We start from the raw sequence: 16,913 nt of genomic DNA on the forward strand, positions 1-16,913 counted from the left end.
ATCAGGAGACTTTCAAACAAAAACATTTTATATAAAATTTGCATTTTGCATAAAATCTATCTGACTCAAAATATGTGTGGAAAAAAAACAACCTCTATTTCACAAGAAATGTTGCCACATTTCTATATTTTTTGTTCCAGGATGTATGAACAAACAAGTGAAATTTATGTTCCTATGCTTAAAAGAGAATTTGATCAGAAACAAACAGCAAGAGAAGCTAATAATACTAGTCTGGTTAAATAACTGGGGAAAATGTGTAGGAGGAACTGCAGCAGTCTGCTGAACATAATTTGGACATTTTCATAGTGATTACAAAGTTGGTTTTTATGTAATAATTACGAAAATATGATATAAGTATAACTCTACTCTCATAATACCTGAAGAAAGTAAGGGTTATGAAACAGCTATCCATATCTAGACAGGGTATTTTTGGAAGCTGTAGTTTTGATTTTCAAAAGAAAACAAATATCCTAATACAATTTCCAAATATTCTCCGTTATGTCCCTTTTCCAGGAAACGTAAGTGGTGTGACAGTAATAGTAACTCACCTGCAGGTTAGTCCAGCTATAAAGATTAGGATGGCACACACATCCAATTTGTTCCAGAAGTCATTGAGATACAAGGAAACCATTTTCCAAAAGCCAAACCCATCAGGATCATAAAAGAGCTGAGGAAATAAAAAATCGCTTTACAGATAGGTTCTAAGAATCTTTGTACAAAACCTGGACATAAGATGTTCCCTTTCCCCCTCTCTTGTGCATTGAATCATTGCAGCATTCTTTGGTAGAGAAGGCTAAAGGACATAAAATTACAACTCTCATGATCCCATAGCACTGAGCCATGGCAGTTAATATGGTGTCAAATGGTGGCAATTCTACTATCTACAGCTGGGCTGTAGCACAGTTGGTAAATCACCAGCAGTAATAAGATCTACCAACCGCAAGGTGGCCAGTTCAAAGCCCGGTCGGGGTGAGCACCCGACCATTAAGCCCAGCTTACTGTTTACCGAAGCAGTTCGAAAACAGCTTAGAGCTGTAAGAAGAGAAATTAGGTACCACAAACTGCGGGGGAGGTATTTTATGACACCATAAAGAACAAGACCAGAGATGTGGTGAACAAGAGGAAGGTGGAAGAAGGAAGTCTCGATGGCTCTTCGTCAGAGAATTGAGCAACACCACCCCCCTGTGACTGAATCTGAGCTCAACCTCCAAGGCACCAAAAATTGGACTTCAAGATAACATACCTCCTTCTGTCTGTCTGTTCTGTTCAAACAGCATTGAATGTTTGCCGTGTATGTGGACTGTGATCTGCTCTGAGTCCCCTTGGGGAGATAGGGTGGAATATAAATAAAGTGTTGTTGTTGTTGTTATTTAGATGCACCTAAGACCCCTTCCACACAGCTGAATACAATCCCACATTATCCTCTTTGAACTGGGTTATATGGCATATACTATGGATTATCTGCCTTGATATCCTGGATTATATGGCTGTGTGGAGTATCCTCAGGTTGCAGGGGAAGGAGGACTGTCTTAAGGCAGCAGTCAGAAGCTACACCCCAATGCTTTTTAGCATCACTGTCAAACACCAAGCCCTTTAGGCTTTATCCATTTAGTACCTGACGTGCCTCCTCACACACTAAGGAGAAGAGCCAGAAATAGATGACATATTCCCTCCAGGATGGAATAGCCTGGAAATCTATCATTAGCACATAGGCAAAGAGGCAGAGGAAGGTGAAATAAGAAAGGATGTTGAGGTGGAAGATGACAACAGGAGTTGTAAAGAAGGCTCGGAAGCGGCTCAGACAAGTCATCGGTTGGAGCCTCTTCTCTCTGTTCAGCAAAAGATGGAAAGGAGGAAGGGAAAAGAAAGAGAGAAGTGACATGTTACTGTAGCCAGCACTTCTCAATTTTGCATGCCTTCTCCATAGCAATATGCCTGGTGTGGTTAGGGCTGAAATACGATGTAGGGCAGTGGTTCTCAACCTGTGGGTCCCCAGGTGTTTTGGTCTACAACTCCCAGATATCTCAGCCAGTTTACCAGCTGTTAGGATTTCTGGGAGTTGAAGACCAAAACATCTGGGGACCCACAGGTTGAGAACCACTGATGTAGGGAATTCTGCTAGAAAATTCTTGGTTCACCAGTTTCATCCACCCAAATTTCTGCCTCAGAAAACTTAGCTCTGTCTTGCAAGACCGGAGGAATTACACACCTGAGGCAAAGAAATAGATGTGTGCTTGAACTCCTCTGCCAAACTTATTCCATCTTGCATATAAAGTTTCCCAATTGCTTGCATGGCCTTTTACTTTGAGAAAGTGGGAGATGCCAGATTGAGTTTTACCTTTGCTCTTCATCTCATTTATACATTTACATATTGTGTAAGCTTCATCAACCTGAAGAGGGAAACAGCTGGTTCTAACATGGAAACAGCACATTGCTGGAAAGCATGGTTCTGTGGTTGCTTCATGTATGGATATTTACATATGTAGGACTGATTCTACTTCTATATTCAGTCATTAAGATAGCATACATCTGTATTTCGCTGCATTAATGCATACTAGAAATTCATTCTTAATCATGAACTTTCTGCAAACTGACACACACAGACATTTTTCTACACCCTGTATTAAATGATAAATAACCATAATACAAAGAGTTCTCTGTTAGAGCTCTCCTGATTCTATCAATACTCCTTTTAGACACCATTTTTAAAATATATAATGTTGTTACAGGCAATTAAGAAATAAATAAGTGTCTGACTCCTGTTTCTATTGTTTCTTGCATTTTAATGTCTGGCTTAATATAAGATAACTACTGTATAACTGATTCTTTAAACACTTGAAATTTGTGATATTAACTGTCGTAGATCATTGGCTTTCTTGAACTCTTGTGAGGAAGGCTATAAATTACAAAATAATGGAATACAATAAGTATAGGAGAATTTCCAGTTCAATTGATCTTAGGAGTAGCAACCACAGGGCTCTAGAAGATGAATGAAGCTAGGCCATGGTTGGCTGTTATCCAGTGATGTTGTGCCTTGCACAACACATAGTGAAGCAAGATGAGTCTTTAAAACACTATAGATGAGATGGAAATACGCATGCCATAGTTAGCACAATCCAAACTCACAAATACCTGAAAGTGATGAGGCCCGTGTAGAGGAGGGGAAAAAACAGCATGCACACAATGACTCGCCATAACTCATTATCGACACTCAGCTTCCCCCACCAAACTTTGGTTAAGAAGGCCTGCAAGAGAGAAGGGAATAGCACCATGAAAACAAGGAACAATGCAAGTTATTGAAGAAGACTGAGATTTTGTGAAAATAGCAGTATGGGTTTCTTAGGTGTGAACTCATGTCTCTGGGGTTGCTAGAATGAGAACTGGAGATGATTCCTGTACTTTTCATGGTTGTGCAGAAGAGGGAATTTCAGCAGGTGTTGCTTGTTACTTGTTAGAGTAATAAAAACACCTCCTGAAAGGTTCTCCTTTACAGAACCATTAGTACAGAAGCCATCCCATTTGGAATCAGATATGTATTACAGTTGGCCCTCCATATCTGCAAGTTTAACTTTGCGGATTTGATTAATATGGCCTCTTAGAAATCTCTAGGTTCTCCATTGCAACATAAGTAGAAGTTTTCCATACAGCTTCACTGGGGGACCAAGAGATTCCCAGAGAGATGCTTTTTCAGGTAAAAAAAACACAACATTTGGGAAAAAATACAGTTTTCCACTAGTGCAGAAATCCTGTGCTTTTAACCTCAGGGAAGCTGGAGGGTTGACGGCACTTTTGTTTCACCTATTTTGGAAGGTGAAATGTTGGCAAACATGTAACACATGGAGCTTAGAAACGTTACTTCCTACAAGTCTCTATCCCAATCAACACGATGAGCTGAATTGAAGGAGTTATAGTTCAAAAAAGGAATATTTCCAATTTTTGGAAACATGCAGATTCCATTCTCCTGCACTTGGTAAATATGTTGTTATTTTTAAACCTATTTATATAATTATGTAATGTAGTTATGCAATATGCTACATTTTTTTTATATGCTTGAGGGGATGTTGCTGTGTTTTTTTGTATCATGTAGTTTGCTTTTTACTATTTGTTCACCGCTTTGAGTCCCACCTGTGGGAGAAAAGTATAATAATAATAATAATAATAATAATAATAATAATAATAATAATAATAATAATAATGTGGTGATCAGCACATTGGGTGCCGTGCCAAAAGATCTCAGCCGGCATTTGGAAACAATAGACATTGACAAAATTACGATCTGCCAACTGCAAAAGGCCACCCTGCTGGGATCTGCGCGCATCATCTGAAAATGCATCACACAGTCCTAGACACTTGGGAAGTGTTTGACTTGTGATTTTGTGAAATGAAATGCAGCATATCTATCTTGTTTGCTGTGTCATACAATAATAATAATAATAATAATAATAATAATAATAATAATAATAATAATAATAATAATAATATTGGCCATGTTGTATTTCTACTGCGAGGGGTCTACAATTCAAGTACTGTAATGGAACTTCTTTCTCCCTGGAGCAATGGAAACTATAGTTATTGGAGAGACAGAGGTAATTTCTTCATCAGTAGCAGCAGCTGGAAAAAAACCTATTGTTCAAAGTATTTTTGAACATGTTTCATTCTCTAGGTATTGACAGTAATTTGACTAGAAAAGGGAGGATAACTCAGGATTCCTATAGTTGCAATAGCTCTATTTAAAGGGTAAATCATGGGTGAAGTTTCCTCAACAATACTGTTTCTTCTATTTGAATCAGTGTTGTATAGTAGTTGGACTACAACTTTGGAGACTAGGGTTCAAATCCCCATTTGGCTATGGAAACTCACTGGGTAAGCTTGGGCAAGTCACAATCTCTCAGCTTGAATCTCTGAACAAATCTTGTAAAGAAAACCCTGTGATAGGGTCATTTTAGGGTCACCATAAATCAGAAATTATTTGAAGGCACACAACAGCAACTAAGGAAGACAATCTATAGTGTAAGAATTACATATTGTGTGATTATTAGAAGTCAGGCGAGCATTTGTCCAGCACTAATAATACATAACCAACTGAATGTATTGCATTTGCAGTTGTGAAAACACTGCAAATGAACAAATTCACACCTGGATGCCCCCATGAGACACAAAATTCATATTTTTAGCCTCCAAGGCTAGTTGTAGGCAGGTGGTCTTGCCCCAAGCATCAGAGACACGGACCAAGAGCTTCTGGGATCGTTCTTCATCTTTCCGGTAACATTCAGTGAAAACACCTAGAAGAGCAAACTGGGATTAAAAATATATATTATTCTTGTTTCATTTCTATGCCAGCATTTCTCTGAGAAGCTGAGATGCATTTAGCCTTAGTACAAATCCAGTAGTTAAGGCTGAGCCTGTACTGGATTATATAAGAAATTTCACAATGTTTCCCCAAATGAAATTTGCTAAAGAGCTAAGTGAAGTTTGCAATAAACATTACATGGTATAAAAACATCACAGACAGATAAAAACGTCTTTCTCAGCAATGGAAATACAAAATGCTGTTTGCCCTTCAGAACCTAAGCTTTTATTCTGCACAGTAAAGGTATGCTGAATTCTGTTTTATGGTGGCCATTTTCCTGATAGGAGAACCAATGGGAGGTGTACCATGATGACTGGTCTGTTTTTGTCCTGGGTGACACCAATCATTAAGTATCAGTGCTGGACACACTACCTACGCTTGGGTTATGGCTGTACACACTTTTGACTCTGGCACACCATTAGCTTGGATTTGGCTCAGCACTGGCTTGGCATAGCATATAAATGTAGCAAATAAATAAATAAATAAATAGCAATGGAAGCTTGGTAAGTGGGGCCCCTGAACTATATTTCTTCTAGTCTTTCATACACTTGCTTTAGTCACTGCTATTCTACAGACTGTAATTCTCTGTGAGGCTGTCTGGCATTGATAGTTTAAGAAAAATGGGGAATTAAGTACAGTAGAGTCTCACTTATCCAACGTTCTGGATTATCCAACGCATTTTTGTAGTCAATATTTTAAATGCATTGTGATATTTTGGTGCTAAATTGGTAAATACAGTAATTACTACATAGCTGTCACGACCCAAGCTGCAGAGCACCAATAACCATACACAGAGGCCAGAATCTATCTAATATCTTTATTAAGGAAATATATAAAGTTAATAAAAACAAGTATAGGGAATAGTCCAGAAGTAGACCTTCCAGGAAAGGTCAAAATTAGTCCAAAGAAGCAATGTCCAATATGAAATATTAAGGTCCAAAGTTGTAATCCAATAACCGAAACACTCACTTGCCAAGCAAGTGAGGGGAGATGACAAGGTCCTTTAGTCCATGAACTTGAGCAAGGCTAGGAAATAACTTGATTCTTGGAACACAAAGCTTGATTCAAGGCAACAAGGAAACGAGGAGCAAGAACAAGATCCGTGGTAATTACTTGGCGAGGTCCGGGAAACAAGGCAAGATCCGGGGAGAAAACAAGGCTGGGAACGAAGGCTTGGAACAGGAACAAAGGCTTGAGAGCAGGAGTAGCTGTCCACACACGCTGCTCCGGTAGTTGACGAATTGACTCCGCAAGATTCCTTCGGGAGCAAGGAACCTAAATAGGCCTCGTTTTCCCACCAGAGAACACTTCTCTGGGAAATCAGAAACGAAAGTCAATCTCTGTGTCCAGATGTATGACTCCCTAAAATTTCTCATGGAAGCAGGCTTAATCATCTGAATGCTTTGCTGCAATTCTCAAGCTCCTGCGATTAGCCTGTTGCACTCCTTTTTGCTGGAGATAATAATTACGGCGAGAAAAAGGGGGAGATTTCGACTCAGGGCTTGTTTGGCAGATTTCTGGAAGACAAACCTCCTGCAGGTGCAAAGGCTCCATTTCTGGCTGGGATAGTTCCTTTTCTGGCTGAAATGGTGGAAAACCCAAGTTTTCCTCTTCATCTGTCACAACAGCACTAGGAACGGGACTACATGGCCCATGAATCATCACACTATCCCCCTCCTCAAGCCCCCTCTCAAACTGGGACTCTCTCCCCGAGGCGCGAGGCCGCGGCTTGGCGGGATAGGTCTGATGGAAGCGGCGGGTTAAATCGGGGGCATGGACTGTGGAAGCGTCTTCCCAAGAACGTTCCTCGGGGCCAAAACCCACCCAGTCAATGAGATATTGTAGGCGGCGGCGGTGAAAGCGAGAATCCAAAATGTCCTGAACCTCGAATTCCTCCTCCCCATCCACCAAAACAGGAGTGGGGGCCGGCCGGTCTGCATCAGGGCGCACACCATCCGCCGGAAGGAGCAGGGAGCGATGAAACACTGGATGAATGCGCATCGAGCGCGGAAGTTGGAGTTTGAAAGTCACGGGGTTAAGTTGCGCCACCACTGGATAGGGGCCAATGAAACGGGCATCTAATTTCCGGCAAGGGCGATGGGAGGGCAAAAAGCGAGTGGACAGAAGAACCCGGTCTCCTACCTTGATTTCGGGGCCCGGCTGGCGATGTTTGTCAGCGTGGCGTTTATAGTCCTCTTTGGCTTGGTCCAGTTGCTGGAGCAAAAGTTGTTGCACCGCTGTGAGTTCCTGCAGCCAGTCCTCTGCTGCGGGAACTTCTGAGGTTTCAATGACAGGAGGAAAGAAACGTGGATGGAAGCCGTAGTTTGCAAAGAACGGGGTTTCTTTAGTTGAAGCCTGGACCCCATTGTTGTAGGCAAACTCTGACAGCGGTAACAGGGAAGCCCAATTGTCCTGCTGATAGTTCACATAACAGCGAAGGTATTGTTCCAAAGTGGCATTGGTGCGCTCAGTTTGCCCATCCGTTTGGGGATGATGAGCCGAAGATAAACGAGAGTCTATGCCCAATAGTTTTTGTAGTGCTTTCCAGAAACGAGAGGTGAATTGGGACCCACGGTCTGTGACCAAACTCTTGGGCAATCCATGCAATCTGAAAACATGTTGAAGGAATAGATCTGCAGTCTCTTTGGCCGTGGGAAGGCCATCACGGAATGAAATGGGCTAACTTGGTAAAAAGGTCCACCACCACTAGGATCGTGGTGAATCCACAGGAAGGTGGTAGATCAGTGATAAAATCCGCAGAGATTATTTCCCATGGGTGGGATGGGGTAGGGAGGGGATGCAGAAGCCCTGAGGGCTTTTCCCTTCTTGTCTTGGAGCGCTGGCATACTGGGCAGGTGTTGACATACTTTTCCACATCCTTGCGGATCTTGGGCCACCAGAATTCTCTTAGGATCAAATGCATGGTTTTGAATAGTCCGAAATGCCCTGCTGGCTTGCAGTCATGACACAGACGAAGTGCTTTTTCCCTGCCCGGTCCTGGGGGGATGTAAACATGATTTCTATAGCAAAGTAGCCCATCCTTAAGCGAAAAGGGAAAATGTAGTCCTTGGCGAAGTTGGTCCTGTGCCCAGGCATCTGCTTGCTGACTAGCCCTGATTTCCTGAGCACAAAGGGGCCCTGGAGTAGAGGGAGTTGATTCAATGGGAGTGGATTTGGTGTTTCCCACTGTGAGCGTGGCAAAGTTCTCGGGTTGTAGCAGCTGGGACTCAAAGGTCTCCTTGCGCCCTGCAGCGTATTCCGGTTTCCGTGACAGAGCATCTGCTTGCTTGGTCTGGGCTGGGGTTACATAATGAATTTGGAAGTTAAAACGTTCAAAGAATAAAGCCCAGCGTTGTTGCCTCTGATTTAGCTTGCGGGCAGTTCTTAGATGCTCTAGATTCCGATGATCAGTATGGACTTCAATGGGAAATTTGGCCCCTTCTAACCAATGTCTCCAAGTTTCAAAGGCTGCCTTTATGGCCAAAAGTTCCTTTTCCCAAATAGTGTAATTTCTCTCTGGTGCGGTCAATTGACGGGAATAAAAGGCACAAGGATGGAGATGATCTCCCACTGGTTGTAGGAGTACAGCCCCAATCGCCACATCGGAGGCGTCCGCCTGCACGACAAAAGGGGTTTCAGGATCTGGATGCTGAAGGATTGGCTGGGACGTGAATAATTTCTTTAGTTGCTGGAACCCTTTCTCTGCTTGATCTGTCCAGCGGAAAGGCTGTTTCCCACGGATGCAGCTGGTGATTGGGTCAGACCAGCGGGCAAAGTCTGGAATGAACTTGCGGTAGTAGTTCGCGAACCCCAAGAATCGTTGCACCTCTTTCTTGTTGGTTGGCGCCCGCCATTCCAATACTGCTGCAACCTTTGCCGGGTCCATGGTGAGCCCTAGTGGCGAGACACGATATCCCAGGAAATCTACCTCTTGTAGATCAAAAGCGCATTTTTCCAACTTGGCATAAAGTCCGTGGTCCCGCAATCGTTGTAACACCATTCTGACGTGATTCTCATGTTCTGATTGTGATCTAGAAAACACCAAAAAATCGTCCAGGTAGATAATCAGGAACCGATCTAGATAATCCTGAAAGATATCGTTGACAAAATGCTGGAACGTTGCGGGAGCTCCACATAAACCGAAATTCATAACCAGGGTTTCGAATAAACCGAATTTTGTCTGGAAGGCAGTCTTCCACTCGTCCCCTTCCCTGATGCGAACTAGATTATAAGCTCCTCGAAGATCCAGTTTGGTGTAAACTTTAGCCCCTCGAAGCCGGTCTAAGAGGTCTGAGATCAAAGGCAGGGGATACCGGTTTCGTTTAGTGATATTGTTCAATGCTCTATAGTCCACCACCAAGCGTAGGTCCCCTGACTTCTTTTTCACAAACATCACTGGGGAAGCGGCTGGAGATTGAGAGGGTCTGATAAACCCCTTGCGGAGGTTTGTCTCTAAGAACTCCCTGAGAGCTTCTTGCTCTGGTTCAGTCAGGGAGTAGAGGTGTCCTCGCGGAATCGGGGCCCCCTCCACCAAGTCAATGGCACAGTCATAAGGTCTATGTGGGGGTAGTCTCTCGGCTTCTTTTTCATTGAATACATCCCAATATTCTGAGTACTTCTTGGGCAAGGTGATGATGGGTTCAGCGTCTGTGGCATGGCAGACCTTGGCTACAAGGCAATGGTTTTGGCAATATTTTGAAGCAAACTGCAGTTCTCTGTTGGACCAGGAGATGCTTGGGTCGTGGAGTGTCAGCCATGGAATTCCCAAAATCACAGGGAAGTGGGGAACCTCGGTAACAAAGAAGGAAATCTCTTCCATGTGTTCCCTTATCCACATTCTGGTGGGTTCCGACCACTGGCTTACTGGACCTGTCTTGAGGGGGCGGCCATCGATGGCTTGCACCACACGGGCGTTCTTGAAGTCGTGATATTGTAATCCCAGAGAGTCGGCATAGTCTCTATCAATGAAGTTGTTTGTGGCTCCTGAGTCTATCATGGCATGGACCATGACGGGTCCTTTTTTTACTGACCACAAGGTGACCACTAGAAGAAATAGGACCCCGGTTGGCGGCTCTTGAGTGGGTTTCTTGACCGGGTTGGCGAGCCTTTCTACGCCCGGTCGCTGGCTTCCCCCGCCGGCTGTGCGCCAGCCGCCTCAGACGTCTTCGTCTCCATGGAGGACGCCGCCGCCAGACGAGCGGCGGGCTTCCCTTTGGCTGGACACTCTCTGGCAAAGTGGCCCCCCTTTCCGCAGTACCAACAGAGATTTAGGCGTTGGCGGCGGGCCTTCTCGGCGGCATCTAATCTGGGACGCACATTGCCCAACTGCATCGGCACCTCCTCGCTTCCTCTGGGGTATGGGGCTGGTGGCGGGGGTCTCCACACTGGACGCGGCTGGACACCGGTGGGAGCGGGAGGTCTCGCTCCGGTCCTACCGCTCTGGCCTCGGATCCATTGTCTTCTGTTGGCAATCATGACTTCAGCTCGTAAACATTGATCAATGAGTGCTTCAAGAGAGTGTGGAGGATCCACCTTGGAGATTTCCTCCAGCATCTCGATGTTGAGACCCTCCCGAAATTGTCCTCTGAGGGCTATATCGTTCCATCCGGTGTTATGGGCCAGCACTCGGAACTCGGCTATGTACTGGGACATGGGTCTGTCCCCTTGGGAGAGGCGCCGGAGTTTGTGGCCGGCTGCCTCCAAATTGTCCTCAATTCCCCAGGTCGCCTTAATGTGATCCAAGAATTGTTGCGCTGATCTTAGATGTGGGGAGTCTTGGTCGAACAGTGCCGTCGCCCAGTTGGCCGCTGGCCCGTCTAGGAGACTGTAGATCCACGCCACCTTGATGTCTTCTTGGGGAAACTCGGCATTACGGGCCTCTAGATAAGCCTGGCATTGGCGACGGAAAACATGAACCTTAGAAGCTTCTCCAGTAAACTTGGTTGGCAGCGCCAGGGCCGGGAGACGGATTCCGCGTTCCTTCAATCCCCTTATTTCTCCCTCCTGCGCATTGAGCTTATCACGGATGCAGTCCACTTCATCCTTGTCGATGGTGTAACTGAGTGGTTGGGCCCCCGGTCCGGCTCCGGTAGACATTCTGGCCTAGGTTAATTGGTGCTTAGGGTGGCGGAGTCAAACTGTCACGACCCAAGCTGCAGAGCACCAATAACCATACACAGAGGCCAGAATCTATCTAATATCTTTATTAAGGAAATATATAAAGTTAATAAAAACAAGTATAGGGAATAGTCCAGAAGTAGACCTTCCAGGAAAGGTCAAAATTAGTCCAAAGAAGCAATGTCCAATATGAAATATTAAGGTCCAAAGTTGTAATCCAATAACCGAAACACTCACTTGCCAAGCAAGTGAGGGGAGATAACAAGGTCCTTTAGTCCATGAACTTGAGCAAGGCTAGGAAATAACTTGATTCTTGGAACACAAAGCTTGATTCAAGGCAACAAGGAAACGAGGAGCAAGAACAAGATCCGTGGTAATTACTTGGCGAGGTCCGGGAAACAAGGCAAGATCCGGGGAGAAAACAAGGCTGGGAACGAAGGCTTGGAACAGGAACAAAGGCTTGAGAGCAGGAGTAGCTGTCCACACACGCTGCTCCGGTAGTTGACGAATTGACTCCGCAAGATTCCTTCGGGAGCAAGGAACCTAAATAGGCCTCGTTTTCCCACCAGAGAACACTTCTCTGGGAAATCAGAAACGAAAGTCAATCTCTGTGTCCAGATGTATGACTCCCTAAAATTTCTCATGGAAGCAGGCTTAATCATCTGAATGCTTGCTGCAATTCTCAAGCTCCTGCGATTAGCCTGTTGCACTCCTTTTTGCTGGAGATAATAATTACGGCGAGAAAAAGGGGGAGATTTCGACTCAGGGCTTGTTTGGCAGATTTCTGGAAGACAAACCTCCTGCAGGTGCAAAGGCTCCATTTCTGGCTGGGATAGTTCCTTTACTGGCTGAAATGGTGGAAAACCCAAGTTTTCCTCTTCATCTGTCACAACAGCACTAGGAACGGGACTACATCACCCATGAATCATCACAATAGCATTAATGTGTAATGAATTACTTTTTCTGTCAAATTTGTTGTATAATATGATGTTTTGGTGCTTATAAAAACCTTGTAAAACCATAACCTATTTTGATGTTTAATAGGCTTTTTCTTAATCTCTCCTTATTATCCAACATATTCGCTTATCCAACGTTCTACCGGCCTGTTTATGTTGGATAAAGTGAGACTCTAACTGTATATGCATTCAGTGGTGGTGACAGTAATATGGAAGAATTGTAAAGCAGAATCAAGTAGGAAATGTCAAACTTGATCTAAGCATTTTCCTACTGTTCATATTATTTCTGCCAGAGGAAAAACATATAACATCCCCACATTTTAGTCCTGAATCCCAGGGATTTGTGGCAGTAGTGAGAATCTAGCCTTTCATGTGCTAAAGTGTAGATGGGGAAGGCAATGTGGAAATAGGAGTATAACAGTGTGCAATAGGTTGGAGAAGTTCCTGGTCCGGGAGTTTCAAAAATTCAGCAGAGGGTAGAGGATGAAATCAGAAACGAATCAGTCCAGAATGTAGAAACCTGGTTCAGAAACATGGTTCAGGGTATGCTCACCTGTCTACAAACTCAGCCCAGACTCACCAATGGCTCGGTGCTCATATTCCTCTGCCAGGGCCAGCATTTCCTCAGTGCTGTCAGTGTCCGTTTCCTCCTTAGATAACTCCTTCAGTATCTTGCTGCAGGCCAAAGCTGCTGAAATGCAGTCCTGGCTCTGTTGCCAAAAAGACTCAGGTTAGCAAGAACATAGTATTTCTTGTCCCAGGTTGACCGTGTGACCTTCAGGAGTCCTCTGTCTTGGACGGTTGATTCAAAACAGATCACTTTTCCCATTGCTAATCAGCAAACATCTTTGCTACTCTCAGCTTCCTACTGATTTCTCTGTGCCCTAGCTAAAACCTAGTCCCCACAGAAGTGGTAAATTTGTGTCTTATTCTCAGCTAAAGCAGTTCAGTTTGCAGATGCAGGTTTATAGAATTGAATGTGCTTTTTTTTGCAAATAATAAAATAAATTATATTTTTAAAATAGTTTCTAGTTTTCTGTAAGAGTTTGAATGGAAGAATATACAATTACATAAGGTCGCAAACAGCAGTCTGGATATAGGAAGACCTCAGCAAGAACGAATTCCAAGTCTTCTTCTTTAGCTCATGCAAAAGATGTCCTCCATTACTGCTATTTAGGGGACTATTTAGATAGAAGGAGCAGTGAAATTCTTCTAGGCTTTGCAAATAAATTGCACACAAGACCAAAACTTCTATCTGGATAAGGTCTGAGAACAGAATAGTTTACCTGGGCCCATATAATCTCAGCCAGTTCTTTGCGGCTTTGGACAATTGCCCAAATAAGCAAATCCCTCACAGGATCCATGGTAAACGTGACCCGGCCAGGGGAACGTTTGTAGAGGGATCGAAGACTTACTCCTTGTACCTACGGAAGAAGAAAGAACCTACGATTAAATCTGGATTGTAAAACAATGGCTCTGACAATTAGCCGTAGAGTCACACTGGATCATCTAAAGCAGTGGTTCTCAACCTGTGGTCCCCAGATGTTTTTGGCCTCCAACTCCCAGAAATCCTCACAGCTGGTAAGGATTTCTGGCTGGGATTTCTGGGAGTTGTAGGCCAAAAACATCTGGGGACCCTAGGTTGAGAACCACTGATCTAGAGATTCCTAGAGCAAATTAATCAAATCTGTGAATAATCAAATCCATACAAGTTAAGCCCACAAATATAAAGGGTTGAATGTACAATTCCTACAATCCCATACAACTGGCCATGCTCAGTGAAGCTGAGGGAATCATCAAAGTATTTGTATAGCCAAATATTTCCACCCCTATTTTGTAAGCTGGTTGTCCAGAAAAGGGGAGAGTGAACAGCCCTGTACCCTCTACACCATAAAGGCACAGGGCTGGGATCCCCAGACACTACGAGGCCGCTAGCATGTGGAGATACGATACATTGAGCTTGATATGAGGCACAGCGATGGAGAGACGGTGTTGCTCGGTGTTCTTTGGCTTGGGGTACAGTTGCTGCGTGAAGTCTCCCAGCAGCTCTCTCAGCACATGGGACACATGGTGCATCTGGATCTTGGGCGCTTTGGAGAAGGCTGAGCGCTCTTTCTCTTCCTGCAACACCTTCTGCAGCTTCCCATAGAAGACACAGGATGATGCCAAGTTTTCATAGAGATAAATCAAAGCATCCCAGGTCACAAACTCCTTCAGGCGCACTCCTTGTTCCAGAAAGAGTTTCACAAAATCTGGCTTGTTGCCTATGAGAGCAGCTGCCATTATGGGATGCAGATCGGAGGGCTGTTGGATCAGGAAAATAACCAGAAGGCAAGAGCATCAATATAGGGCAATTGATCCAGTCTGTTTTATTCAGGTAATGGAAAGAGGGAGTAAGAAAAAGAAGCACAAAGACAGGAAACATGGCACACGCAGTAATAGAAGCAGCTGCTTGAAATGGCCACAGCATATGGCACCACTTACAATTGGCTGCTTCTGTATCAGGGATGCTGTATCTACTCCAGGTATTAGTCTAAATTTTAGGGGAGCTCTCCAAGGTGTCAGACTTCATCTCAAAGATAAGTTCAATGCCCTGCATAATCATTTTAAAGTCTGAAATAAAACTCAGCCGACATGGAAGGTGACCACTGGAGAGATCTGCAACTCACTCCAGGAAGCAGGAGGAAGAATGCTAAGAGCAAGGAAATGGCAGCACACATTCCAGTATTTCTATCTCTATTTTGTTGAAGCACAAAAGTGCACATTTATGCTTCAACAAAACATGAAGACTAAAATGCAGCTCCAAGTAAACAGAGCATGCTGATGCTGTCAAAGCATGGCTTTTTTCTCTCTAGCACAATGTGATGGCTACGTGAGAAGCCAAACTTCTGTCAGCATGCCAGCCTGTGAGATAAGATAACAAACATGGGTAAATTATGCTTGAGCGATAGCAACCTTCCATGGTAACACAGTTTCCCTCTTCAAAATGTAACTGGAGGTTGACTGCTATCACAAGCATAAATGTTATTACATGGATAGTAAGCTGTGAGATCAATGTTCAGTTAAGACACAAATTCACCTCAAGCAGAATTCTACATAGCTATGCTGTCAGTGTTGCAACCATTGGGTTGGACAGCTTGTATTACTAATCACACAAATTCTAAAAAAGATAAAGTATTTGTTGAAGGTTTTCATGGCCAGAATCACTAGGTTACTGTGAGTTTTCCAGGCTGTATAGCCATGTTCCAGAAGCATTCTCTCCTGATGTTTTACTCACATCTATGGCAGGCATCCTCAGAGGTTGTGATGTCTGTTAGAAACTAGGCAAGTGGAGTTTATATGTCTGGGGAATGTTCAGGGAATTCCAGACAAGAAACAATCAGGGCCAGTTAACACCTCCCAACAAAGGATGCCTCTAGGCAGGAAGCAGCCAGGATTTGAAGCTGCAAGGCTATTCAATGCTAATCAAGCTGGCCAATTGCAACATTCATACTTGCCTCAGGCAAACAAAAGTTATTTCTCCCACCCTGGACATTATTCCACAGATATATAAACCCCACTTGCCTAGTTTCCAACAGACCTCACAACCTCTGAGGATGCCTGACATACATATGGGTGAAACGTCAGGAGATAATGCTTCTGGAACATGGTCATACAGCCTGGGAAACTCACAGTAACCCGATAAAGTATTTGTTTCTTACAATGCCTTGGATGTAGGTGGCATAACTCTGACCCCCTGCTGTGTAGCTTCCCCCTTTGTTTTTTTCTTTTAAAAAAATTGCTAATACTATATGCTGCATGGTTTTAGGAATTGTTTTTAATTGTTTCTTACTTGTTTAAATAATTAATATTTAATTCTGTTTTAATTCTATATTCTGTATTTTGTAAGTTTTAAAATTGTATAGCTTTAAGGTTGTGAGATACTTTTGGTCTCAATTCATGGAGAAAATGGAGTAGTAATAATAATAATAATAATAATAATAATAATAATAATAATAAGCATTCAAAATCATGCTGATGCCTTCCCAATTCAAATCAAGACAGCAGTCAGGGAAAGGCTAGTACTTCAACTCCTTGGTCTTATTATCAAGACAGAAAAGTGCATGTTCATTGGCAACACATAATCTACAGTCTCCCTACCTTCCATTCATGATCATCAGTGAAAATCTCACTTCGGGCAATATCCACTCTGTTCCATGCCACTGCTAGCTTCAGCTGGTGGTCCCAGTTCTCATGGCCAAAGTGATCACGGTATCGAGAAGCTGTAATAGCAGAGCAAATAAGAACAGGACTAAAAGTGAATCATAAACGCATAATACATATTTGTGTGTGGATGGCTTTTAAAGGGGACAGTATACATTTATAGAAGATGGGCCTCATCAATTACTAGTCTGGAGGGCTACATATCACAATCAGTATCAGAGAGAATTGGATTAGTTGCTTTGGAGCGGAAAATGTGTTGAGGTTTGTAGAAATAAATAAATAGATAA

The 16,913-nt window shown here is 43.5% G+C and overlaps 1 protein-coding gene across 8 annotated transcripts in view; it reads right to left on the minus strand.

Annotated features, from left to right (window-relative positions):
• trpm2 (transient receptor potential cation channel subfamily M member 2) overlaps positions 1-16,913 on the minus strand; it is a 61,222-nt gene that overhangs the window by 23,902 nt on the left and 20,407 nt on the right. For 4 of the 8 annotated variants that reach the window (XR_010004694.1, XM_062976476.1, XM_062976475.1 and 1 more), the window contains 8 exons: positions 16,564-16,685; positions 14,377-14,727; positions 13,710-13,847; positions 13,004-13,133; positions 5,137-5,282; positions 3,133-3,245; positions 1,616-1,829; positions 549-667 (listed from right to left, as the gene is read on the minus strand). Coding sequence is in view for 7 of the 8 variants with exons in the window: in XM_062976476.1 (XP_062832546.1) it covers positions 549-667; positions 1,616-1,829; positions 3,133-3,245; positions 5,137-5,282; positions 13,004-13,133; positions 13,710-13,847; positions 14,377-14,727; positions 16,564-16,685 (1,333 nt within the window). In the remaining variant the exon portion in view is untranslated. Of the gene's footprint in view, positions 1-548; positions 668-1,615; positions 1,830-3,132; positions 3,246-5,136; positions 5,283-12,976; positions 13,134-13,709; positions 14,728-16,563; positions 16,686-16,913 lie in introns of those variants that run through there. The other 4 variants (XM_062976479.1, XM_062976480.1, XM_062976481.1 and 1 more) reach the window with 4 other exon arrangements.

Source organism: Anolis carolinensis, chromosome 3 (genome assembly GCF_035594765.1).
Source record: "Anolis carolinensis isolate JA03-04 chromosome 3, rAnoCar3.1.pri, whole genome shotgun sequence".
Taxonomy (NCBI): domain Eukaryota; kingdom Metazoa; phylum Chordata; class Lepidosauria; order Squamata; family Dactyloidae; genus Anolis; species Anolis carolinensis.